The sequence below is a fragment of the Pogoniulus pusillus genome, chromosome 37 (assembly GCF_015220805.1).
Source record: "Pogoniulus pusillus isolate bPogPus1 chromosome 37, bPogPus1.pri, whole genome shotgun sequence".
Taxonomy (NCBI): domain Eukaryota; kingdom Metazoa; phylum Chordata; class Aves; order Piciformes; family Lybiidae; genus Pogoniulus; species Pogoniulus pusillus.
Window position 1 is genome coordinate 3,036,138 of NC_087300.1, and position 26,821 is coordinate 3,062,958.

General features: G+C 55.6%; 1 protein-coding gene across 1 annotated transcript in view; it reads right to left on the reverse strand.

Moving 5' to 3' along the window:
* The window catches only part of CSMD2 (CUB and Sushi multiple domains 2), a 439,963-nt gene that overhangs the window by 51,003 nt on the left and 362,139 nt on the right, over window positions 1–26,821 (reverse strand). The window contains exons 41-50 of the mRNA XM_064172682.1: window positions 23,842–23,958; window positions 22,388–22,597; window positions 18,415–18,603; window positions 13,629–13,806; window positions 11,781–11,926; window positions 8,818–8,898; window positions 7,833–7,946; window positions 4,351–4,539; window positions 3,164–3,310; window positions 867–1,055 (exon numbers count right to left, since the gene is read on the reverse strand). Coding sequence (XP_064028752.1) covers window positions 867–1,055; window positions 3,164–3,310; window positions 4,351–4,539; window positions 7,833–7,946; window positions 8,818–8,898; window positions 11,781–11,926; window positions 13,629–13,806; window positions 18,415–18,603; window positions 22,388–22,597; window positions 23,842–23,958 — 1,560 coding nt within the window. The remainder of the gene's footprint in view (window positions 1–866; window positions 1,056–3,163; window positions 3,311–4,350; window positions 4,540–7,832; window positions 7,947–8,817; window positions 8,899–11,780; window positions 11,927–13,628; window positions 13,807–18,414; window positions 18,604–22,387; window positions 22,598–23,841; window positions 23,959–26,821) is intronic.

Sequence of the window (26,821 nt, forward strand, 5' to 3'; positions counted from 1 at the left end):
TCCCCTGGCTAAGCTCCTGCCCAGTTTCCCAGCTCCCCCTTTGCCAGCAGACCTGGGAGGCAGGGTCCTGCCTTAGCAAACACACACACAGCCCTGAGAGGGCTCCAAGGGGACACAAACACCCCCAGCCCAAACCCACCCACCAGAGGCAGGGCTGCTTCCACCCCTGTGCCATTCCCAAGGGGACTGAAAGGATCCAGGAGCACAGAAAAGGATTTTTCCAAGGCTCTTTGGCACTTCCCACCCTAAATAATCCTGGACAACGAGGCAGGCCCTGCAGGGAGGTTCTGCCTGTGCTGTCCTGGCTCCTTGGCTCCTCTCCAGGCAAGGCAATGCAATATTAATCCCTGGGGCTGGGTTCCTTGGACGTTCAAAGACACTGAAAGCCTTCAGCAGAATCAAGATGGGCATTTTCTGCACACCAAGGCAGGGCCATGAAGGCAGCTGGAGAGAAAGGTGCAGCCAGGAAGGCAAGGGGTTAGGTTGGAAGGGACCTCAAAGCTCAGCCAGTTCCAACCCTCTGCCATAGGCAGGGACACCTCCCACTAGAGCAGGTTGCTCAAGGCCTCATCTCAGCCTGGTCTTGAGCATCTCCAGGGAGGTTGTGGAGCACAGAAGCACCCAATGTGATCAAAGATCACATTGGGTGCTTCTGTGCTCCACAACCTCCCTGGGCAACCTGTGCCAGTGTCTCACCACCCTCAACCTGTGCCAGTCTCTCACCACCCCCCCTGTAAAGAACTCCTTCCTAACATCCACTTTCGATCTCTCCTCTGCCACTTCAACCCCGTTCCTCCTCCTCCTCCTCATTCCAAGGCTTTACAAACCCTCCAGCTGCTAGCAATGCCCTGCTGGCCTGCACTCACCTTGGCACAGAGGGGTGGCCTGGCTCCAGTGGAAGTAGCCCTGGGGGTGCTGGGTGCAGGTGGTGGTGCTGTGCCCCACGAGCCTGTAGCCGCTGTCGCAGCCGAAGCGAACGCTGCTGCCAGGCTGCAGCCCTGTCTGGCTCAGGATCATCCCATGGGCTGGGGGCTGAGGGAGGCTGCAGTAAGGAGCTGGAGAGAAAAGGGGAAGAAAATAAATCAGGCACTGAGCTGGCAGCATTCAGACTAAAGTCACCTCCTGGTTGAGGAGCCAATTTCAGCCTGCCCTGGAGAGGTAGCATCATGAGTACAGGAAGGAGGTTTGGGTCTCTTGCTCCCAGAAGGATGCTGAGAGGCTGGAGGAGGACCAGAGAAGGACAATGAAGCTGGGGGAAGGGTTTGGAGCTGAAGGAGCTGGGGGTGTGTAGCCTGGAGAAGAGAAGGCTGAGAGGAGACCTTCTGGCTCTCTACAGCTCCCTGAAAGGAGGCTGGAGCCAGGTGAGGCTTGATCTCTTCTGCAAGGAACAAGCAATGAGACAAGAGGAGATGGCCTCAGGTTGCACCAGAGGAGATTCAGCTTGAATCATAGAATCAGGCAGGTTGGAAGAGAGCTCCAAGCTCAGCCAGCACAACCTAGCACCCAGCCCTGCCCAACCAACCAGACCATGGCACTAAGTGCCCCAGCCAGGCTTGGCCAAAACACCTCCAGCCACAGCCACTCCACCACCTCCCTGGGCAGCCCATTCCAATGCCAATCACTCTCTCTGACAACAACTTCCTCCTAACATCCAGCCTCAACCTCCCCTGGCACAGCTTGAGGCTGTGTCCCCTTCTTCTGTTGCTGGCTGCCTGGCAGCAGAGCCCAACCCCACCTGGCTACAGCCTCCCTGCAGGCAGCTGCAGACAGCAATGAGCTCTGCCCTGAGCCTCCTCTGCTGCAGGCTGCACACCCCCAGCTCCCTCAGCCTCTCCTCACAGGGCTGTGCTCCAGGCCCCTCCCCAGCCTTGCTGCCCTTCTCCAAACACCTTCCAGCACCTCAGCATCTCTCTTGACTCGAGGAGCCCAGAACTGGACACAGCACTGCAGCTGTGGCCTGAGCAGTGCTGAGCAGGGACAGAAGAACCTCCCTTGTCCTGCTGCCCACACTGAGTTGAACATGAGGAGCAGCTTCCTTGCTGCAGGAGTGCTCAGGCTTCGGAGCAGGCTGCCCAGGGAGCTGGTGGAGTTGTCTTCCCTTGGAGGTGTTCCAAAAACTTGTGGCTATGACAGCTGGGGACATGTTTTAGCAGCAGCTGTGGTGGTGTTGGGGCGAGAGTTGGACTCCATCTGAGAGGTCTTTTCCAACCAAAACAGTTCTGTGACTGTAAGTTGTGCCTCATACACCAAGCAGCTTCTCACCCATGCTGCCCAGGGAGGTTGTGGATGCTCCCTCTCTGGAGCTGTTCAAGGCCAGTTTGGATGAGGCTGGTGGGAAGTGTCCTGTCCATGGCAGAGGGGTTGGAACTGGTTGAGCTTTAAGGTCCCTTCCAACCCAACCCATTCTGTGACCCTCCTGTACCGTGGTGCTCATCTTCAAGCACCTCAGAGTGGCCTCACTGCAAGCACACAGTGATTGAAGTGTCACAGCAGTGACTTGCATGGGATGGGCTTCAGCAGCTGCAGCCATGTCACCTGCACTTGCACAGAATCAACAATCACTGAGGCTGGGAAAGGCCTCTGAGGTCATCCAGTCCAGCCTGGGACCCACCACATCAGCCAAACCATGCCCCCAGGTGCCACATCCAAGCTTCTCTTAAAGCCCTCCAGGGCTGGTGATTCCACCACCTCCCTGGGCAGTCCATTCCAGTGCCTAATCACCTTTCCATCAGGGAGTGCTTCCTAACATCCAACCTAAACCTCCCCTGCTGCAGCTCCAGGCAACTTGTGACAGGACCAGAGGGCATAGCCTGAAGCTGCACGGCCTGACCCCCTCCTGCCTACACCTTCCTCTTGGGGAGCTGCAGAGAGTGATTAAGGTCCCCTCTAAGCCTCCTCTTCCCCAGGCTGAGGACACCTTCTGGTGCTGACTCTAAAGAGAGGTTGAGAAGGCAGCCACAGTTTCACCACTCCTCCTGGAAGGAACTTTGTGCCCTCCCCAGCCCAGGAGGAGCCCAGTTTAGTGCTGCTGCCGCCCAGGGCTTGGCAGCTCTGGCTAGCACAGATGGCTTGGGGCCCCCCTCTGCAGCACTTCTGGGGAGCTCCTTGGCTGAGGAGCTGGGGCAGGCCCCTGGCAGAGGCCTGCAGGCTCTGCTGTGCTCACCAGAGTAGCGGATTTTGAAGCCTTTCCTGTTGTAGGCATGATCAGAGGACCAGCGCAGGTAGACCTTGTTCCCGCTGCTGCTGACGGTCAGAGGGGCAGAGTAGTTCCCACTCAGGGACAGGAGCAGTGGACTCTGGCCAGAGGGACCTGCAAGGAAGGAAGGAAGGAAGGAGAAAGAGTCGAAGCTGGCAGGCAAAGAGCCAAGTGTGGCCCTTTTGTGGCAGGGAGCTCCTGCAGAAGCTCAGAGCTGCACCACCAGGAGCTTGCACCGAGTCCAGCAGGGGCAGCTCATTGCTTGGGGCTGACAGTTTGGACCTGGATCCTGGCAAACCGACAGCAAACAAAGCCCAGGTGGTGCCAGGAAGCCCAGGAGGTCTGCTCCAGCAGTGAGTGTGCTCCAGTTTGCTCCAGCAGCATTCAGCTCAGGTCCTGATGGGCAGCCAGAGGAGGAGCAGCAGAGCATCCCTGCTTACAGAGCAGCTTCATCATCAATCCCCACAGATCCCTTCCCAGTTCACCTGCCTCTGGCCTGCATGGTCTTCAGGGCTGGGAATTCCCACCTCCAGAACTCATCCCTTGCCACCAACCTCTGCTGTAACCTCTCTCAGGAGCTGGCTGTGTCTTCTCCCAGGACCTTGCTATGTCTTCTCCCAGGACCTTGCTATGTCCTCTCCCAGGACCTTGCTCAGCCTTCTCCCAGGACCTTGTTATGTTTTCTCCCTGGATCTTGCTATGTCTTCTCCCAGGACCTTGCTCAGCCTTCTCCCAAGATCTTGCTCAGCCTTCTCCCAGGGCCTTGCTCAGCCTTCTCCCAAGATCTTGCTCAGCCTTCTCCCAGGACCTTGCTCAGCCTTCTCCCAGGAGTTTACTAAGTCCTCTCCCTTCCACAAGTATTTGAGTTCCACCCAAGCCCCAAAGCACTGAGCATTTCTCACCCAGAGAACCAGGGAGTCTTTGGAGGAGCTTGCTTTGAGCAGAGATCCCCAGCTCCCCAAACTCCCCCATGTCTGCCCTTGCAGTGAAGCTGAACCTCTTAGAATCACAGAACCAGGCAGGGTTGGAAGGGACCACAAAGACCATCCAGTTCCAACCCCCCTGCCATGCCCAGGGACACCTCACACTAGAGCAGGCTGCCCACAGCCTCAGCCAGCCTGGCCTTAAACACCTCCAGGGATCAGGCTTCTTACCATCAAAGATCTCAAACTCATCATACTGCTTCTCACTCAGGAAGTACTCGATGGTGAGGGAGATGTTGTAGCCAGGCTCCACCTTCACCACCCAGGAGCAGGTCTGGAAGTGAGGGTAACTGCCCAGGAAGCTCTGGCTGAGGATCACACCAGTGGAGTCTGTCAGCAGCTGGTTCATGGGACAGTGCACTGCAGGGAGTGTGGAGGAGACACAAGAGAGAAAGCATTTTCCTAGCTCACAGGGGAAGGAATCACAGAACAGCATCACACTGGCTTGGAAGGGACTCTCCAAGGGCATGTGGTGCTTAGGGCTATGGTTTAAGGTCAATCTCGTAGAGCAGGGTTCCAGGTTGGACTTGGTGATGCTGAGAGGCTTTGCCAACCTGCCTGTTGCTGTGATTCTGCATCTTGTCCAACCCCTTTGCAGGCAGCAGAGACATCTGCAGCCAGATCAGGTGGCTCAAGGCCACATCAAGTCTGATCTTGAATGTTTCCAGGGATGGTGTCCCAAGAAAAGCTTTGGAGAGCCTCTCCCAGTGTCTCACCACCCTTATAGAAGCACAGAATGGTTTGGGTTGGAAGAGACCTCAGGGATCAGCCACTTCCAACCCCCTGCCATAGGCAGGGACACCTCCCACTAGAACACACTCAAGGCCTCATCCAACCTGGTCTTGAGCATCTCCAGGGAGGTTGTGGAGCACAGAAGCACCCAATGTGATCTTTGATCACATTGGGTGCTTCTGTGCTCCACAACCTCCCTGGGAAACCTGTGCCAGGGTCTCAGCATCCTCACCCTGTGCCAGTCTCTCACCACCCTCACTGCAAACAACTTCTTCCTAACATCCACTTTCAATCTCCCCTCTGCCACTTCCAACCCATTCCTCCTCCTCCTGCCATTCCCAGACCTTGTCAATAGTCCCTCCCCAGCCCTCCTGTAGCCCCCCTTCAGATCCTGGAAGACCACTCCAAGGTCTTCTCTTCTCCAGGCTGATCTCCAACTTCCTCACTTGGGTTGGAAGGAACTACAGGCTCAGCCCAGGTCACCCACAGAGCTGTTAAGCAGGGCATAAGAATCATGGCACTGTTTGGGTTGGCAAAGCCTTCTGTGAACATCCAGTCCAAGCAGCAACCCAGCATCACCACAGCCATCAAACCCTGTCCCCAAGTGCCATGGCCACAGCTTTCTGGAACCCCTCCAGGGATGGGGGACTCCACCACCCTCCCTGGGCAGCCTGTGCCAACCCCTGACCACTCTTGCAGCAAAGAATTTGCTCCTAATCTCCAACCTAAACCTCTCCTGATGCAACTTGAGGCCATTTCCTCTCATTCTATCAACCTGACACTAGGGAGAAGAGCCCAACCCCACCTCACTGCAGCCTCCTTCCAGGGAGCTGTAGAGAGCAATGAGCTCTGCCCTCAGCCTCCTTTGCTCAACACTAAACAACTCCAATTCCTTTCTCTAACCACTATGCCCCATCCAGCTGCTGGAAATACCAAATCCAGCTGAAAATGCTGGATCTGGAGGGAAAAGAGCAGCAAAACCACCCCAGAAGAGGAGGCAAAGACAGAGAATGAGTAAAAGGAGCCTAAAAAAGAGGAGATCTTTATTCAGCTGCTGGAAAGATCCAATCCAGTTGAAAATGAAGAAGAAGAGCAGCAAATTCACTCCAGAAGAGGAGGCAAAGACAGAGAATGAGTAAAAGAATCCCCAAAAAGAGGAGATCTTTATGCAGCTGCTGGAAAGATCCAATCCAGTTGAAAATGCTGAAGGAAAAGAGCAGCAAAAGCACCCCAGAAGAGAAGGCAAAAAAAAAAACCCACCCTAAAAAGGAGGAGATTTTTGTTTCTCCATAGCCCAGAGCCAATGTTGGACTTGCAGAAGGCTCCAAAAAGATCAGTGTCTCCTTTCCCCACCCTTAATCCCATCAGTGATTTTCTGACCTCTATAAATTGGTGGTCAGATGCAACCCAAGCAGTCCCTTCCCATCCCCACCTCAGGCTAAGAACCATCAGTAAATGACTGCATGACCTCCTCCCCCACCCCCTCCCCTCCTCTGCTTCAGTTCAGGCTGGTTCAGAGAGAATAAAAGCTCTGGAAAACGATCCCATTACATGGTGAAGATGTTCAGCTAGGAGGGAAGGAAGGAGATGAAATCATCACTGCTGGAGTGCAAAGGCAGCAGCAGCAGGAACCCAGAGGATAAATAAGGCAACAATGCAGCAGGGAAACATCTCTGGGATGCCTCCTGAGCAGCAGCAAGGTGGACAAGGCAGCCTGCTCGGGGCTCTGCATGCTGCTCCTGTGGAATAGAGCCCCTGGCACTGCTGGGGGAGCTGCTGCTGGCAGGGTTGCCTGGCTGGAGGAGCCTGCTCCTCCTTTGGCTGCTGATGGATCACTGTGCCAACCGGCAGAGCACTTCTCCTCCCCTCCACACCTCGCTGGGGAAGGATGCTTGGGGGACTGCTGAAATGACTCCACAAATGCAGGCAGGCAGAGGCTGGGGCACAGCTGCAGCTCTGCTCAGCCTCTCTGCAACCTGCAAGTGCCTTCCTGGAAAGAGGGTTTGGGGGTTAAGTCAAGTGTGGGCAGTATCCAACAGGATCCCAGCATGGTGAGGGGCAGAAGTGACCTCTGGAGATCATCCACGGAGTCAATCAGGTTGGAAGAGACCTCCAAGATCAGCCTGTCCAACCTATCCAGTCCAACCCTCCCTGCTTCAGCACTGGATCACAATGGCCAATGGGGTTGGCAGCTCTGCAGAGGAGGAGACTCTGCAACCCCTCAGGGCAGCCTGCTGCAGGCCTCCAGCACCCTCACACCAAACCAGTTTCTCCTTAAGTTTAGGTGACACCTCCTGGGTTCCAGTTTGTGCCCACTGCCCCCTGTCCTACCACTGGGCACCACTGGTAAGAGCCTGACCCCATCCTCTTGTCCCCCTCCCCCCTTTATCTCTTGCTGAGCACTGCTCAGATCCCCTCTGGGGCTGCTCATCTCCAGGCTCACCACCTCCAAGGTTCTCAACCTTTGCTCCTCACAGAGATGTTCTATTCCCTTCAGCATCCTGGAAGCCTCTGTTGGACTCCCACCAGTAGCTCCCAGACAGGAGGCAACCCCCCCTCAACAACGGTGTGGAGACCCCACAAAGTCCCCAGAGCCAGCAAGAGGTGGAGGAGCTTCCCCTGGCATTTCCCAGCACTAAGCCACCCGAGCAAACCTCCCACTGGTGCCTGCTGCTGGCCTCTAGTGCCCAGCCAAGGTGCCCTGCTGTGAGGTGGGTCAGGGGGTCTGTGCCTTTCCCTGCACAGATGTCTCTCACTACCCTCCTCAGGAGGTCCTGAGGGGTGATTCTGCACTGCTGGGACCTTGGACATCTGAGAAGCAACCCCCAAGATGAATTACGTGCAAGGAGACCTCCCTGAGCTGCCATCCACTTTGCTCCCTCCCCTGGGCAAGCTGCCACACTGTGTGCCCCCAGCTTTACCTTCACAGGTGGGTGGAGGTCCTTCAAACTGGAGATGAGTGCCCAGTTTGCAGGTCAGGATCTCATTTCCAATCAAGGTGAAGCCTGGCAGGCATCTGTACCTCACTATGTCACCTGCAGGCAGGGAGAGAAAACCTCTGTGGCCCAGGGAAGGATCAGCTCGAAGGCTGAAGTGTGCCAGGGGAAGAGGGCACCATGGTGGGGGCAGAGACCTCTTGACTGTGCCTCTGCCATGGAGACCTGGCATGAATGTGCAGAAATAAGAGGGGCAGAGGCAGAAATAGGAGGGGTAGAGCAGAAGCAAAAGGGGTAGAGAAAGGAACAAAAAGGGTAGAGAAAGACACAGAGAGGGGCAGAGGCAGACACAGAGAGAGGGGCAGAGGCAGACAGAGAGAGGGGCAGAGGCAGACACAGAGAGGGGCAGAGGCAGACACAGAGAGAGGGGCAGAGGCAGACACAGAGAGGGACAGAGGCAGACACAGAGAGAGGGGCAGAGGCAGACACAGAGAGAGGGGCAGAGGCAGACACAGAGAGAGGGGCAGAGGCAGACACACTGAGAGGGACAGAGGCAGACACAGAGAGGGGCAGAGGCAGACACTGAGAGAGGGGCAGAGGCAGACACAGAGAGAGGGGCAGAGGCAGACACAGAGAGAGGGGCAGAGGCAGACACAGAGAGGGGCAGAGGCAGACACAGAGAGGGGCAGAGGCAGACACAGAGAGGGGCAGAGGCAGACAAAGAGAGAGGGGCAGAGGCAGACACAGAGAGGGGCAGAGGCAGACACAGAGAGAGGGGCAGAGGCAGACACAGAGAGGGGCAGAGGCAGACACAGAGAGGGGCAGAGGCAGACACAGAGAGGGGCAGAGGCAGACACAGAGAGGGGCAGAGGCAGACACAGAGAGGGGCAGAGGCAGACCCCCCCCTCCTGGGGGCATTCCCAGCAGCTGGGGGGGCTGGAGGAGGGCTGGGGGGAGCAGGAGAGGCTACCTATGTTAAATTCTTCATTCTCAGTGATGATTTCTGCGTTGGGAACCATGGTGGGAGGCTGACATCTGACGAGCTGGTAGGCTGAAAGAGCAAAGGCAGAGCAGGAGATGGTGAGCTGGGGGTGAAAGCAGTCACAGCCATCACACAACCATAGGATCTTAGGGGCTGGAAGGGACCTCCAAAGGTCATCCAAGACCAAACCCCTTGTCAGAGCAGGAGCACCCAGAGCAGAATCACACAGGAACACATCCAGGAGGGTTTGGAATGACTCCAGGGAAGGAGGCTCCACAACCTCTCTGGGCAGCCTGCTCCAGGGCTCTGCACCCTCACAGGGACAAAGTTTTCCCTCCTGTTCCCATGGCACCTCCTCTGCTCCAGCTTGCCCCCAGTGCCCCTTGTGCTGTCCTTGGACACCCCTGAGCAGAGCCTGGCTCCTGCCCTGCACATCTTTATCACAGCACTGAGGGCAGTCCTCAGGCTCCTCTGCTCCCAGCTCCCTCAGCCTGGCCCCACAGGAGGTGCTCCACTGCCTGCAGCAGCTTCAAGGCTCTGGGCTGGACTCTTTCAAGCAGTCCCCTGAGGTCCTTCTTGACCTGAGGAGCCCAAAACTGGACACAATATTCCAGATGTAGCCTCATTAGGGCAGAATACAGTGGCAAGAGAGCCTCTCTGGACCTACTAACCACAGCCCTTCCAACCCACCCCAGGGATGCCCTCAGGTTTCCTGGCCACAAGGGCACACTTCAGGCTCACATTCAGGTGCCTGTGGGCCAGCAGTCCTATGGCCTTACATCCAGGTCCTTGGGAAGAGATAGGCAAGGAGGGAATGGAGTAACTGGGAGAGTTGGGGTGAAGGAGGAGGAAAGGAACTGTTTAGGTGGTTTGGGATGAGGGAGGAGGAAAGGAACTGTTTGGGAGAGTTTGGGATGAGGGAGGAGGAAAGGAACTGTTTAGGTGGTTTGGGAGAGTTTGGGGTGAAGGAGGAGGAAAGGAACTGTTTAGGTGGTTTGGGATGAGGGAGGAGGAAAGGAACTGTTGGGAGAGTTTGGGGTGAAGGAGGAGGAAATTAATTGTTGGGAGAGTTTGGGATGTGGGAGAAAGAAAGGAACTGTTTGGAAGAGTTTGGGAGGAGGGAGGAGGAAAGTGTTGGGAGAGTTTGGGATGAGAGAGGAGGAAAGGAACTGTTTGTGAGAGTTTGGGATGAGGCAGAAAGAGAGTAACTGGGAGAGCTTGGGATGAGGAAGGAAGAAAGGAACTGTTTGGGACGAGGGAGGAGGAAAGCATCTGGATGAAGACTCCCACTCCAGAAACATTTGAGCCCTCTGCAAAGACATGGCCAAGCCTTGGGTAAGGATGGGAGAAGCTCCTGCTTGGAAGGCTCTGGCAAAGCTGCCAGGAGCACTTGGATGCTGCTGAGCTTTAGTGCCTAGAGAGCAGCCTTGCTGTGGCCCTGGGCAGCCTGCTCTAGCTGGAGGTGTCCCTGCTGCCTGCAGGGGGTTGGCCAAGATGCCCTTCAGGGCTGCCTTCCAATTCCAAGCAGTCTGTGAGCCTTGCTGACCTCAGTGGAATCAGGTCAGGCACAGAAGAGTCTTTGATCACATTGGGTGCTTCTGTGCTCCATAACCTCCCTGGAGCTGCTCAAGACCAGGTTGGATGAGGCCTTGAGCAACCTGCTCTAGTGGGAGCTGTCCCTGCTTATGGCAGGGGGGGCTGGAACTGGCTGAGCTTTGAGATCCCTTCCAACCTAACCCATTCTCTGATTCTAAGTGCAGCAGCTGAGCAGAATCAGCTCCTCACAGCTCACCAAATGCACTGCAAGCAGCAAGATTCCCACTAGGAAAAACAAAATATGGAAGAGCAGCTAAGAAAGAGCTAAACCAAACCTCCTGCTTCCATGTAGGTGAGTGTGGAGGGCTGCAGCATTGGGCTGCTTGGGCAGATGAAGCAGAGGAGAGCTTTGGGCACAGTTAAAGTGGAAATATGGTGCTGGGAACTCCATGAATATTAATGAGAGACATTTTCTGCTATTTGCTCAGCACTTCTCAGCATCTTTGCTCCCCTTGCACCTGACCCTGGACAAGCATAACTTGCTCTAAAATTTATATCAGCCCTTTAATTTAAGATACTGGAGCTCAAGCTGCCACTGGATATTAATTCTTACTGACTCCAGGAGGTGCAGAGCTTCTCACCATAGCAGGGTTGGCAGTGCTGGAAGCAGCCCTACTGAGGTGAAATACCTCCAGAAGCAGGCACACTGTTATGGGGTGAAATAGACACCTCCAGAAGCAGGCAGCCCAGCATCTGAGGTGGAATAGACACCTCTAGAAGCAGACATCCCAGCATCTGAGGTGGAATAGACACCTCCAGAAGCAGGCAGCCCAGCTTGAGGTTAAATAGAATCACAGAATCAGGCAGGTTGGAAGAGAGCTCCAAGCTCAGCCAGCACAATCTAGCACCCAGCCCTGCCCAACCAACCACACCATGGCACTAAGTGCCCCAGCCAGGCTTGGCTTCAACACCTCCAGCCACAGCCACTCCACCACCTCAGGCTCAGGGCAGAGCTCATTGCTGCCTGCAGCTGCCTGCAGGGAGGCTGTAGCCAGGTGGGGTTGGGCTCTGCTGCCAGGCAAGCAGCAACAGAAGAAGGGGACAGAGCCTCAAGCTGTGCCAGGGCAGGTTCAGGCTGGATGTTAGGAGGAAGCTGTTGTCAGAGAGAGTGATTGGCATTGGAATGGGCTGCCCAGGGAGGTGGTGGAGTGGCTGTGGCTGGAGGTGTTTTAGCCACCACCAGCTGCAGAGGAGCCTTTCAGTCTTAGCCCTGTAAAACTAAGCTCTCTGGGGGAAGCCATAGTGTAGGTTTGTGTTGGTTTGGTTTTCCTCCCCCCTCCACAAGCAGACCTGCCCAGAAGCAGCTGAGCCCTGCCCCCCACATGCCCTCAGCAGCTCCAGAGCAGGTTACAGACCGTAGAAAGAGATGGCAAAAATGCCTCCGTTGGCTGCGTCGCTGTGGAACTTCAGCAGGACCTGGTTGGAAGAGCTCTGGGCTGACTTCTTGGCAGAGTTGCCAGTGAACACACCCAGCTGTGGGGCTGTTTGCTGTGGCCCATCCCTAAAATCGTGGCAGACAGACAAGGGAAGAGCATTACCACATGTCCTTAACCCCCAGGCAACACTGCAGGCACAGCAGCTCCTCCATGCTCTTCCTGACTTCTCCTCTCTTCTCTACCTCCAGACCACAGTCTCAGCAGCTTCCTGGGAATCATGATCTGGATCCCCAAGTCCCTTCCTCACTCCACTGTAACCACTGCAAGCTCTTCTAGCAGCTCAGTGCTCACCCAGTCGACAGCTATGAGATTGAACTTCATTGTGAAGTGCAGAAGCTGCAGCATCAGGGCCACTTTTCCAAAGGAGTTTTACTCTCTGCTGGCACAGCAAACGCTGAGAGGTTTTTACAAGCCAGATATTGACTTGCAAAGCTCTGGACTTTGGCCACAAACTCTTTGGTCAGTGCATCTTTCTGTGCTCCCTTGGCTGGCTGAAGCTGGGAAGATGCCATTGCTCTTGTCTCTCTGTAAGGGAGACCAGCTGGGGTGGTAAGGCTGAGGAGCTCTGATTGCAAAAGGCAAACCCAGAGAGGATGTTGGCAAATGGAAATAATTTACCAATTTCCCTTCATCTGGCCTCTAGCCATAGCCAGGCAGCCACAGATAAGAGAGCAAAAGGGTGTGGGGGAGGGAGAAACAACCCCAAAAGAGCCTCATGAAAATGCCCATCAGAGAAATCAGAGGCAAAAAGCAACTCCTGCCCCACCAGTCTGAGCAAGATTCATTTCAAGTGAAGCCAGCTTCAGATGAAGCCCCCCCAAGAGCCACTCAGAAGCTGCCCTCTGTGAAACCCCTGCTGAGCAAAGTTCCTTCTTCCATTCAGCAGAGAATCCGGGAGCTGAAGGCACAGGCTGGTGACAGCAGGCAGCAGGACCGGTGGGGCTCAGTCACCCAAGGCTGACCCATCCCAGCTGGGCTGATGCTCTGCATCCCCGCTGCAGCTCTGCATCCCCCCCTGCAGCTCTGCATCCCCCCTGCAGCTCTGCATCCCCCCCTGCAGCTCTGCATCCCCCCCTGCAGCTCTGCATCCCCCCCTGCAGCTCTGCATCCCCCCCTGCAGCTCTGCATCCCCCCTGCAGCTCTGCATCTCCCCTGCAGCTCTGCATCCCCCTTGCAGCTCTGCATCCCCCCTGCAGCTCTGCATCCCCCCTGCAGCTCAGCTCCTGCTCCCGGGGGCTGTGACAAAGCAGTGCAGCAGCGGCTGCTCACTCCAGGCGCTGCAGGGGGCTGATGAGCTTCACTTCTGCCTGCTGCCGGTGGCAGCCATCGATGGGCAGGAAGAGCAACAGGGCCTGGGGGGTGCTGCTGCTGCCTGGCTAAGGGTGGGACAGCTCCGAGTGAGCTGCAAGGGGCGCGGAAGCTGCGCGCAAGCTAAGGGCTGCTGTGCAGATGGCTCTGCAGACCCGAAGCAGGACGTGGCCATCACCTGGCAGTGCCAGCAGTGGTGCCCACCAGCGGGACCATTCCCTTCCCTGCCCACAGCAGGAACTGTTTGGAGGCGTTCCCTGTTTCGCCAGCCCCTCGCAGCTCCTGGCTCTCAATCTAAAGCCTTTACCAAGCACCTGGAGTTGAAAGAACTCCAAATCCCCATCCCAGTGGCACTAGAGGATGCTTCCTCCCACTCTCTGACGCCAGCCACAGCACTGGGATGCTCCAGATCTCAGCACAAGCATCCTCCTGCTGCCCTCCCACCTCTGCTGTACCTACCACACAGTGATGAAATCGTTGTAGGGCTCCGTCTGCAGCAAGGTGAAGTTGAGGTGGATTCCATAGCCCACAGGCACTGTCAGGAGCCAAGTGCAGTCCTGGGAATTGGGGTACTGGTTGGGGAAGCCAGGAGAGTAAACTGTACCATTTTGGGTGGTGATGTTCCCCCCACAAGGCACTGCAGGGAAGCAGACAAGAAACACAGACCTCGTGAAGAAACAACCCCCCAGGACAAGACCTCACTGAGCCCCTGCACAGGACCAGAGGTTAGGGGTTGGATGGGACCCAGAGAGATCATCCACTCTAACTCCCCTGCCAGGGCAGGGCCACACTATCTAGCTCAGGGCACACAGGAACACATCCAGACAGGCTTGGAAAGGCTCCACACAAGGAGACTCCACAGCCTCTCTGGGCAGCCTGTGCCAGGGCTCTGGGACCCTTCCAGGCAAGAAGTTCCCCCTTGTGCTGAGCTGGAACCTCCTGTGCTGCAGCTTCCATCCACTGCTGCTTGTCTTGTCCTAGGGAGCAGTGAGCAGAGCCTGTCCCCCCCTCCTGACCCCCAGCCCTCAGATAGTTACAGACATTGATTCAATCCCCTCTCAGTCTTCTCTCCTCCAGACTAAGCAGCCCCAGGTCCTTCAGCCTCTCATCATCAGGCAGTGCTCCACTCCCCTCATCATCCTCACAGCCCTTCCTTCCTTCCTCTCTGGTAGAAAGACAGCAAAGGCACAGGAGGCTCCAGCCCTGCCCTTGACTAAATCCTGCCTGCCAGAACCTCAGCCAACATTTTCAACTCAATTCCACCACAATACATTTCTGAAGTGCTTCAGAGCTGCGAGGAGCCTGCTCAGTGCAGATGTGAAGCCAGGTGTGCAAATAAACTCTCTCTCTCTCAAGCCCTGCTAAGAGTCTTTGGGCTTCACCAGCTGTCTGCACCCATGCATGGAAAATCCAGCTCCTGAGGAGCTCACCCCTGTGGGCAAATCTGTCCACTTGTTCAGCCAGCAGAGCCTGGACCAGAACTGCTCAGCAGCTGCCTTAGAGCTGAGAACATCTGAGCAGGGGGAAGTGATTTGTATGACAGCAGCATCCAATCCATTAATCAGGATGACAGTTCTCTTGCACCAGGGATCTTCCAGGATCAAATGAACTCACTAACTAAAGAGAGGTGAGTAGAAACAGGCAGTGAAAAAGAGAGAGAGGAAGATGCCTGGATGGAGAAGGGTTGGAGCACCTCTCCTGCGAGGACAGGCTGAAAGAACTGGGGGATGTTCAGCCTGGAGAACAGAAGGCTCCAGGGAGACCTTAGAGCTGCATTTCAATGTCTGAAGAAGACCTACAGGAAGGCTGGGGAGGGACTGCTTAGAAGGGCTTGGGGTGATAGGATGAGAGGCAGTGGTTTGAAACTGGAGCAGGGGAGATTTAGGTTGGACATCAAGAGGAAGTCCTGCACAATGAGGGTGGTGAAACACTGCAACAGGCTGCCCAGGGCTGTGGGTCAAGGTTAGGCTTGATGTGGTTCTGGGTAGCCTGATCTAGCTGGAGATGTCCCTGCTGACTGCAGGGAGGTTGGACAGGATGACCTTTGAGGGTCCCTTCCAACCTAATGCAATCTGTCAAGCTGCTGAAGGAGATGCAGGACAGCTACAGCAGGTCCCTGGGGTGAAAGTCCCACACACAAGCAGCAGCTTCTGGGCCTCCCTGGCATGGAATTTTGATGCCAACATCTGCAGAGTGTTCCTGGTAACCTGCAGCATCTGAAGGCACAGAGGCAAGCACAGGCACTGCCACCTGCCTGAGCCAGCTCTGCCCCAGAGGGCACACAGCTGCCTTAGAGCAAGGCATCCTCCCTGCCAGCACAACTCCCTCATGCAGGCTCTGTGCTGGACACTCTGCTGCTTTCCTGCATGGGGGCAGCCCCACAGACTCCCAGCACCCTGACCTGATGTGCCAGATGTGAGGTGAGGGCCTGGCTCCTGCTCTGCTCTGCTCTGCCAAGCTGAGGAGAGCACCTGTGTGTGGATAGAACTCCAGACACCCATCTGCTGGAACAAAGACCCAAGGAACCTTTAGGGCCAAGTCTCTCTCTGCCCTGCAAAGCAGCAGGCAGCCTGCTGATGACTGCCAAAACAACTCCCTGGAGCCATGCTGGAGACCTTGGCCTCTGTGCACTCACTTAGGAATTACAGCCTCTCTTTTAATTAGAAGGGCTTTCAGTGGTGACCTGCAGAGGAGAGGTGAGGTGGTTAGCCTAAGGCTGCCAATCCTCCCTGCTTGCTGCTGTGCAAAAAAAAAAAGGGGGAGAAAGAAAAGGAACTATTCAAGGGGAAAAAAAAAGCTGGAAAAGCAAAGTTCTGAGCTGACTTTTAACAGCAGCTGCAGCTCACCAGAGGGGCACAAGGATGAAAACCCAGCAAATGGTCCAGAATGTGCCTAACCCCTCACCCTTCTCTGCCACCAGAAGGGCTGCAAAGCTACTCAAAACACAATAAAGCAGGAAGAATTGGGTGGTTGTAGATGGCAGAGCTGATGCCTGGGGTGGAGGGAGGCATAATCCTGCTACCAGCACCCCCCCACCCTACCAGCAGCACCCAGATGAGCAGAGGAGAGTTCTCCAACACACACACCTCTGGTGCCCTGCTGGGGTCAGGGATAGAGCAGCTGAGGATCTGCTGCTTTGTGCTTTGAGCTCTCCTGAGTTCAAGGATTTAAGGCTCAGGAAGAGGATAAATATCACCTCTCCCTCTCTCCCCTCCCCTCCAGTGCACAGCTCTTGCAGACCAAATGCTGTGAAGAGGCTGGCAGAAAGGTCAGAGCTCCTGGGAAGTGTGGTGGGAAAGCTTCACTAAGCAGCCTTGAACTTCTCAAAGGTGCATCTGAAAACCTGCTAAAGTCAACCACACCAAACTCAGGCCATTGGGCCAAAGGCTGAAAGAGCCCTGCTGGGGGTTTGGAAAGAGGATTTGACATTTGAGCTTCAGTGCTTAGATCCTGCAGCTTGTAAGGGCCTCCTAGCATGTGTGGTCTTCAGGAATGGGAACATGCAAGGCTACTGAAGAACTCCCCTCTGGATCATTTTGGAGATGCCACCACTGCCACACTGAAGAGGGACACAACATTCCCACCCTGAGAGCTGCTAGAGATGCATGGCCAGGGAGTGCTTTTATTTAGCAGTGCCAAATCAAGGGCAGATGAATGCTGCTGTAGGAAGAAGCCAGAGAATAAGGCTGATGACAATCACACTGCACTGCAGAGCTCCCACTGGCATCAGCAGGCAGCTGCAGATTGTCCTCGCCCAGGGCAGGAGATTCAAACAGCCCCAAGGACACAGCTTGGTCTGGAGCTGCTCAGAACATTTGCTTGTGCTAGGCTGGGATATAGGATCACAGAATCAGTCAGGGTTGGAAGGGAGCACAAGGAGCAGCCAGTTCCAACCCCCCTGCCATGCCCAGGGACACCCTACCCTAGAGCAGGCTGCACACAGCCTCAGCCAGCCTGGCCTCAAACACCTCCAGCCATGGGGCCTCAACCACCTCCCTGGGCAACCCATTCCAGCCTCTCACCACTCTCCTGCTCAACAACTTCCTCATCACCTCCAGCCTCACTCTCCCCACCTCCACCTTTGCTCCATTCCCCCCACTCCTGACACTCCCTCACAGCCTCAAAAGTCCCTCCCCAGCTTTTTTGGAGCCCCCTTCAGATCCTGGCAGGCCACAAGAAGGTCCCCTGGGAGCCTCTTCTGCTCCAGCCTGCACAGCCCCAACTCTTTCAGGCTGTGCTCACAGCAGAGCTGCTGCAGCCTCTGAGCATCCTCCTGGCCCTGCTCTGGACACTCTCCAGCATCTCCACAGCCCTCTTGTCCCAGGGGCTCCAGAGCTGGATGCAGGACTCCAGGTGGGGTCTCAGCAGAGCACAGCAGAGGGGCAGAATCCCCTCCCTGGCCCTGCTGGCCACACTTCTGCTGCTGCAGCCCAGGCTCTGCTTGGCTTTCTGGGCTGCAAGTGCACACTGCTGGCTCCTGTGGAGCTTCTCCTCCAGCAGCACCCCCAAGTCCCTCTCCTCAGGGCTGCTCTCCAGCCTCTCACTGCCCAGCCTGGATCTGTGCTTGGCATTGCCTCCACCCAGCTGCAGGACCTTGCCCTTGGTCTCGTTGACCCTCCTGAGCTTGGCTTGTGCCCACCTCTGCAGCCTGCCCAGGTCCCTCTGAATGGGTCCCTGCCCTCCAGCCTGGCTGCTGCACCACACAGCTTGGTGTGGGCAGCAAACCTGCTGAGGCTGCACTCAGTGCCTCTGTGCATGGCACTGACAGAGATGCTGAACAAGACTGGTCCCAGGACTGATCCCTGAGGGACTCCACTTATCACTGGCCTGCACTTGGCCATGGAGCCATTGGCAGCCACTCTGTGGGTGCAGCCATCAAGCCACTTCTTTATCCACCCAGTGGTCCTCCCCTCAAACCCAGGTGTCAGCAGCTTGGAGAGCAGCATGTGGTGTGGGGCAGTGCCAAAGGCCTTGCTCAGCTGCAGGTAAATGACCTCAGCTTCTCACCCCTTAGCTATTCCTGTTGTGACCTGTTCACAGAAGATATCTGAACCTCAGCCTACTGAGAGCCTGCTCAGCACCTCAGGGTTTGAAGCTTCATCCCAAGAGCACAATCCCAGCCTGCTTCCAGTGATGCTTCTCTTTCCAGAGCAGCCCCAACTACAGAACAACTCGAGACCAGAAGGGAGAGCTGAAGCCTTCTCCCTCCCCAGAGATGCTTCTCAAGGTGACCCCAAGGCCATACCTTCACACCTGGGCAATGGGTGGTCCCAGTTCCTGTTGGTGCCATGCTGACAGGTCAGGACTGGGTGGCCAATCAGCTGGTAGCCAGGGAGACACTCAAAAGAGATGGACTGGCCAACGTTGTAGCCTGCTCCTCTCACAACACCATTGGCAAAAGGCTCAGGGTCAGGGCACTCCTGCAGCTCGTAGGCTGGAAGGAAAAAGGAAGGAGAAATCAGAAAACCAGGGAATTGTTTGGGCTGGAAAAGACCTCCAAGGTCATTGAGTGCAACCATCAGCCCAACACCTCTCTGCAGCTCCCTGGAAGGAGGCTGGAAATAGGTTGGGCTTGATCTCTCCTGCCAAGGAAGAAGCAATGAGACAAGAGGAGATGGCCTCAAGTTGCAGCAGGGCAGATGCAGCTTGCACAGGAGGAGCAATTCCTCTTCAAGAGTGCTCAGGCTTTGGAGCAGGCTGCCCAGGGAGGTGGTGGAGTTGCCATCATTTGGAGGTGTTCCAAAACCACAGAATCACAGAATCAAGCAGGTTGGAAGAGAGCTCCAAGCTCAGCCAGCACAACCTAGCACCCAGCCCTAGCCAGTCAACCAGACCATGGCACTAAGTGCCCCAGCCAGGCTTGGCTGCAACACCTCCAGCCACAGCCACTCCACCACCTCCCTGGGCAGCCCATTCCAATGCCAATCACTCTCTCTGCCAGGAGCTTCCTCCTCACATCCAGCCTCAACCTGCCCTGGCACAGCTTGAGGCTGTGTCCCCTTCTTCTGTCCCTGGCTGCCTGGCAGCAGAGCCCAACCCCACCTGGCTACAGCCTCCCTGCAGGCAGCTGCAGACAGCAATGCAAATGGTTGGACTCAAGGATCTTCAAGGGCTTTGCCAACCAAACCATTTCTGTGCTTCTCTGGAAGGTTCAGGTTCTCTTTCACCAGGGCAGATCCAGTTCAGCACTTTCAAAGAGCAGCAAATCCACCAAGAGAAGGAGCATTTAAGTGCCTCACCCCTCTGGGGTCAGAGCCTGAGGCAGCTGCTGCTCAGAGGACAACACATTCTGAAGCAGAGAGGTGCCTAAGGACTCCAGCTGGGTAAAGGCAGGCACCTCCACTCCCCCAACCTCTCCAGCAGCTGTGCTGAGGGCATCTTTTGATTCTCTCTGATCCCAGGTATCCACACCAGGCCCCTTGTTAGCCTATTTGGCTACTTCCTTATCACCCAACTGCCCACAGCAGCCTCAGCAGAAGCAGCTCAGGCTTCAGCTGAGATGTCAAAAGCAGTTGCACAATTCCAGAGCAGACTCCTGCCTGCTGAGGACTCTTTCCACGTGAGCCAAGGTCTAAGTGAACCTGGCTGGATTAATTCCAAGGCATTTCACTGGCACAAAGCACTCCAGGAACATTTCTTGTTTGCCCAAGGGGGACAAGATCCCAGCTGCAAGGATTAAGCATGGCCTTCACCTAATCCTAACGAGTGGAAAGGTGTTAAGTCCTCAGGGAATTAATTCCACACAACAGCAGCAACCATGGAGCCTGCTCTGACCCTCAGCACCTGGGGACAGGATTTGTTCTGTTTCACAGCGTGGTTTAGGTAGGAAGGGACCTTAAAGATCTCTGCTCTGCTCTCCTGAGACCTCACCTGGATTACAAGGAAGTCAGGAGGGGACTTTTTAGCAGGGCTTGTTGGGACAGGATGGGAGGGAATGGACTGAAGTCTGAGGAGGGCAAATTTAGACTGGAGATTAGGCAGAAATTCTTTGCACTGAGGGGGGGCAGAGACTGGCACAGGCTGCACAGAGAGGCTGTGGCTGCCTCCTCCCTGGAGGTGTTCAAGGCCAGGCTGGATGAGCCCTTGAGCAACCAGGGCTGGTGGGAGGTGTGTTTAAAGGTCATTGAGATGTGGCATCTGGGGATATGGTTCTGGGGTGAACTTCATAGAGTGAGGTTAATGGTTGGACTTGATGATCCCTGAGGAAAAGGACCTGAGAGGTTTGGGCTGATGCAAAGCTCAGTGTGAGCCTGCAGTGTGAGTGCAGCCCAGACACAACCCTGTGCTGGGCTGCAGCAAGAGCAGTGTGGGCACAGGGCAAGGGAGGGGATTCTGCCCCTTGGCTCTGCTCTCCTCACACCCCACACAAGCAGGACATGGAAGTGTTGGAGCCAGTCCAGAGGAGGCCACCAAGATGCTGAGAGGGCTGCAGCAGCTCTGCTCTGAGCACAGGCTGAGAGAGTTGGGGCTGTGCAGCCTGGAGAGGAGAAGGCTTCCAGGAGAGCTTGGAGTGGCCTTGCAGGATCTGAAGGGGGCTCTAGGAGGCCTGGGGAGGGACTATTGACAAGGTCTGGGAATGCCACGAGGAAGAATGGGTTTGAAGTGGCAGAGGGGAGACTGAAACTGGATGTTAGGAAGAAGTTGTTTGCAGTGAGGGTGGTGAGACACTGGCACAGGTTGAGGGTGGTGAGACACTGGCACAGGTTGCCCAGGGAGGTTGTGGAGCACAGAAGCACAGAATGGGATCAAAGATTGTCTCAGCACCTCCCTTGTGGAAACTTCTAGAATGGTTTGGGTTGGAAGGGACCACATCAAGTCTGATCTTGAATGTCTCCAGGGTTGGTGCCTCAGGAAAAGCTCTGGAGAACCTCTCCCAGTGTCTCATCACCTTCCTTGTGGAAACTTATAGAACCAGAACGGTTTGGGTTGGAATGGACCTCAAAGCTCAACCAGTTCCACCCCCTCTACCATAGGCAGGGACACCTCCCACTAGAACAGGTTGCTCAGGGCTTCACATCAGCCTGGTCTTGAACACCCCCAGGGATGATGCCTCCACCACCTCCCTGGGCATTCCATTCCAATGCCAATCACTCTCTCTGGGAAGAACTTCCTCCAGCCAGTTCTTGATCCAGCACAGAGTGAATCTGCCCAAACCACGAGCTGCCAGCTTGGCTAGGAGCTTCTCGTGGCACTAAGTACCTCATCCAGTCTTTTCTTGAACACCTGCAGGGATGATGTCTCCACCATCCAACCTGGAACTGAGCACCTGCAAGGGACAGGAGCACCTCCGACCTCCCTGGGCGACCTGTGCCAGCATCTCGCCAGCCTTGCTGGCATCATAGAATCATAGAATCAAGCAGGTTGGAAGAGACCTCCAAGCTCATCCAGTCCAACCTAGCACCCAGCCCTAACCAATCAACCAGACCATGGCACCAAGTGCCTCATCCAGGCTTTGCTTGAAGACCCCCAAGGACAGTGCCTCCACCACCTCCCTGGGCAGCCCATTCCAATGCCAATCACTCTCTCTGGGAAGAACTTCCTCCTAACATCCAGCCTGTACCTACCCTGGCACAACTTGAGACTGTGTCCCCTTGTTCTATTGCTGGTTGCCTGGCAGAAGAGGCCACCACCCACCTGGCTACAATGCCCCTTTAGGTAGTTGTAGACAGTAATAAGAACACCCCTGAGCCTCCTCTTCTCCAGGCTAAACACCCCCAGCTCCCTCAGCCTCTCCTCATAGGGTTTGTGCTCCAGGCCCCTCACCAGCTTTGTTGCCCTTCTCTGGACACGTTCCAGCACCTCAACATCTTTTTTGAATTGAGGAGCCCAGAACTGGACACAGCACTCAAGGTGTGACCAGTGCTGAGTACAGGGGCAGAATAACCTCCCTTGTCCTGCTGGCCACACTGTTCCTGATGCAGCCCAGGATGCCATTGGCTCTCTTGGCCACCTGGGCACACTGCTGCCTCATCTTCAGCTTACTATCTATCAGTACCCCCAGGTCCCTTTCCTCCTGGCTGCTCTCAGCCACTCAGTCCCCAGCCTATAGCACTGCTTGGGGTTGTTGTGGCCAAAGTGCAGAACCCTGCCCTTGACCTTGTTCAATCTCATCCCCTTGGCCTCTGCCCACCCATCCAGCCCGGCCAGGTCCCTCTGCAGGGCTCTGCTACCCTTCCAACAGATCCAACACCTCATCTCGCTGCTGGGATGCTCCTCACCTTGGTACTCCAGCTTGAAGCCAGGTTTGTTCTGGGAGTGGTCGCTGTGGAAGTAGACAGTGGTCTCATGGGAGGTGGAGAGCAGGGAGCCAGGCAGGTCGGCGCCGCTGAAGCGGCCGATGACGGCGCTGGTGTCGTGGGGGCCGTTGCGGATCTCCACGTAGTCGTGGTTGGGCTCAGTGGAGAAGTTCAGGAACTGGATGTGAGCACCTGCAGAAGAGGAATGAAGAGCCTGCCCTGGGATGGTTTCAAGTGAAGTGTTCCCCTGCCCCCTTCCATGCTTTGGAAGTGGCCCCAGGCTAGGCTCAGCTGGTTCTGGGAGTTGAGTGAAGCTTACATTTAGAGCTCGGCTCAAGGTACAAGCAGGTAGGTAAAGTCTACTCAGTTACAGACAGGCATAGGCAAGGTAAAAGGTGATGCAGGAACACAGCAGCCCTCATAGAATCATAGGATCAAGCAGGTTGGAAGAGAGCTCCAAGCTCAGCCAGCCCAACCTAGCACCCAGCCCTGCCCAACCAACCACACCATGGCACTGAGTGCCCCAGCCAGGCTTGGCTTCAACACCTCCAGCCACAGCCACTCCACCACCTCCCTGGGCAGCCCATTCCAGTGCCAATCACTCTCTCTGACAACAACTTCCTCTTAACATCCAACCTCAACCTGCCCTGGCACAGCTTCAGGCTGTGTCCCCTTCTTTTCTTGCTGGCTGCCTGGCAGCAGAGCCCAACCCCACCTGGCTACAGCCTCCCTGCAGGCAGCTGCAGGCAGCAATGAGCTCTGCCCTGAGCCTCCTCTGCTGCAGGCTGCACACCCCCAGCTCCCTCAGCCTCTCCTCACAGGGCTGTGCTCCAGGCCCCTCCCCAGCTTTGTTGCCCTTCTCCAGACACCTTCCAGCACCTCAACATCTCTCTGCAATGGAGGAGCCCAGAACTGGACACAGCACTGCAGGGGTGGCCTGAGCAGTGCTGAGCACAGGGGCACAAGAACCTCCCTTGTCCTGCTGCCCACACTGCTCCTCAGCCAGCCCAGGATGCCATTGGCTCTGCTGCCCACCTGGGCACTGCTGCCTCCACTGCAGCTCCTCTCTCCCAGCACCCCCAGCTCCCTCTCTGCCTGGCTGCTCTCAGCCACTCTGGCCCCAGCCTGTAGTGCTGCTTGGGGTTGCTGTGGCCAAAGCACAGAACCCTGCACTTGGCCTTCAGTCTCATCCCCTTGGCCTCTGCCCACCCATCCAGCCTGGCCAGGTCCCTCTGCAGGGCTCTGCTACCCTCCAACAGCTCCACAGCTGCTCCTACCTTGGTGTCATCTGCAGAAACCTGCACCCCAGAAACCTGAGTCCACAGGAGGGGCTCCCAAGCCTGATCTCGTGGGAAATGTCCCTGTTGACTGCAGGGGGGAGCTGTGCAAGATGCCCTTGGAGGGTCCCCTGGAGCCTGAGGCAATCTGAGTCTCACCAAATCCCACTGGCAGCAATATCCTCCACGTGCAGTCCAGGTTGCTTGGGTAATTTCCTGGGAATCCTGGACTCAGGAGCACTCCTTCCATCTCTTCTGCTGTTCCTCCACACTGGGCTGGAAAATCAACAGTGTTTATGGTCAGGGTTACTTAGGAGTCTGAGTCATGGTCAGGTTGGGGCTGTTCAGCCCGGAGAGGAGAAGGCTCCAGGAAGACCTAAGAGCTGCATTTCAGTATCTGCAAGGGACCTGGAGACAGGCTGAGGAGGGACTGCTCAGAAGGGCCTGTGGGGATGGGATGAGAGGCAAGGGTTTGGAAGTGGAGCAGGGCAGAGTTAGGTTGGGCATCAGGAGGAAGCTCTGAGCAGTGAGGGTGGTGAAACACTGCAACAGGTTGCCCAGAGCTGTGGCTGAGGCCCCATCCCTAGAGACATTCAAGACCAGCCTTGAGGTGGCCCTGGGCAGCCTGCTCCAGTTGGAGGTGTCCCTGCTGCCTGCAGGAGGGTTGGCCAAGATGCCCTTTGGGGGTCCCTGCCAGCCCAGGGCAGTCTGTGACTCTGCCATGCCCAGCCAGCAGCGTTCTACACGCAGACATCAGCAGGCAGGAAGAGAAAAAGGAGAAGCCTGCTATGGAGCAGCACAAAGCTTGCCAGGCATTGCAGGATCACATTCCTGACACCTCAGCCTTTCTCCTGCCCTCTGGAGATGAAAGCCTGTGGCAGCCACAGTGGGAGAGGCACAGCCCTGCTGCCAGGGGTGAGGCAGACACAGTGACCTACCCCCGGACACATCCAGCACCTACTGCAACTCTTAACCACCTCACAAAGCAGGCTGTGAAGCAGCAGCCTGCTCCTGTTTTCCCTCCACTCCTTTTCCTGGTTCACTGCTCCACTTGTCAGCCTCTGGGCAACTACTGCTCAATCCAGGGCAGGCTGTTTGCAGACTGCCTGCAGTCAATGCCCCACCACCAAGCCACCTGCAGATCATCTGTCCACAGCAGGCAGGACCTGAAATCCAAGCAGAGGCAGCATCTCCTCAGGCTTAGCTGGGTCACCTCTGCCTTGTTACAGCAGCACCACCCAGCTGAGCACACCCAGCTGCACTCCTAACACCTCCTGACAATGAAGGGGCAGATTCCCTTTCTCTGACACCTCATTCTGTGTAGCCTTGCTCCTACCAAGGCTTCTCTCAGAAGATTCCTCTTGCTCTTTTCCCCCTCTTAATGGCTCTTTAATAGAGCTCCTTCTAAATTATTTATCAAGTCAAGTATCTGGATGAAGTAGACCAAAAGAAAATCACCATGCTTCACCAGAGAAGCTGTTCCTCAAGCAGGAGGGAACAACCAAAGCTTGGGTTGCTGTGGGGACAGAAACCACCTCTGGACAGGGCTCAGATACAACCAAAGTTTGGGTTGCTGTGGGGACAGAAACCACTTCTGGACAGGGATTTGATAGAACCAAAGCTTGGGTTGCTGTGGGGACAGAAACCACTTCTGGACAGGGATTTGATAGAACCAAAGCTTGGGTTGCTGTGGGGACAGAAACCACCTCTGGACAGGGATTTGATAGAACCAAAGCTTGGGTTGCTGTGGGGACAGAAACCACCTCTGGACAGGGATTTGATAGAACCAAAGCTTGGGTTGCTATGAGCCAGCAGCCACCTCTGGACAGGGATTTGATAGAACCAAAGCTTGGGTTGCTGTGGGCCAGCAGCCACCTCTGGACAGGGATTTGATAGAACCAAAGCTTGGGTTGCTGGGGGCCAGCAGCCACCTCTAGACAGGGTTCAGATACAACCAAAGCTTGGGTGCCAGCAGGAACAGCTCAGCCAGGCAAAACCCTGCTGAACTGGGTGGCCCAGGCTGGTTAAATGAAAATGATACTTGTAGTTGCTCAGCTGAACATCAGCAGCATGATCACCCCAGGCTGATGATGATCACCACCACCAGATGATGACCACCATCAGACAGATGATCACTCCAGCCAGCTAATAATCACCACCAGCCAGCTAATAATCATCACCAGCCAGATGATGACTATGCCATCTAGATGATGATCACCACCAGCCAAATGATGATCATCCCAGGCTGATGATGATCAACACCAGCCAGATGATGGTCACCATCAGACAGATGATGACTATGCCATCAAGATGATGATCACCCCAGCCAGATGATGATCACCACCAGCCAGATGATGACTATGCCATCAAGATGATGATCACCCCAGCCAGATGATGATCACCACCAGCCAGATGATGACTATGCCATCAAGATGATGATCACCCCAGCCACATAATGATCACCACCAGCCAGATGATGACTATGCCATCAAGATGATGATTACCCCAGCCAGATGATGATCAACACCAGCCAGATGATCATCTGAGTAAGATGATGATCATCCCATCAAGATGATCACCCCAGCCAGATGATGATCAACACCAGCCAGATGACAATCACTCCAGCTTGATGATGATCACCCACAGGCAGATGATGATCACCCCAGCTGCATGATCACATCCAGATCCTCCTCCAGACTGGGATCCCCCAACCCCAGAGCTGAGCTGAAGGGCTTCTGCTTTCCTTCAGAGCAGCTCCCATGGGCAGAAGTCCTTCAGCTCAGTCATTCTGCTGGCAGTGTCTCTGGGTTTACTCCTGGCCTGCAGATCATCAGATGAAAGAACTGTTAGCTCTTCTAATTACCTTAAAGCAAAATGATGTAAGCTTGAACAGCAGGAGCCTGAAAGAGCTGTTAACTAAAGCTATTAAATGCATAAATGTCTCCCTCCAAGCTGTAAAGAGTGCAGTATGAATATTAAAACATTTCAAACTGCTGGGAGCAGAACACTGAAAACCACCCAGAAAAAGCTGCACCAAGCTCCCTTCACCTCTGTGCCTCTTCCCCTGGGGCTTGCTTCTCTCAGAGGGGGGGAATTCACTGCCCCTGGTCTTTCCTCTCAGGGCCTAAAACATCCCAGC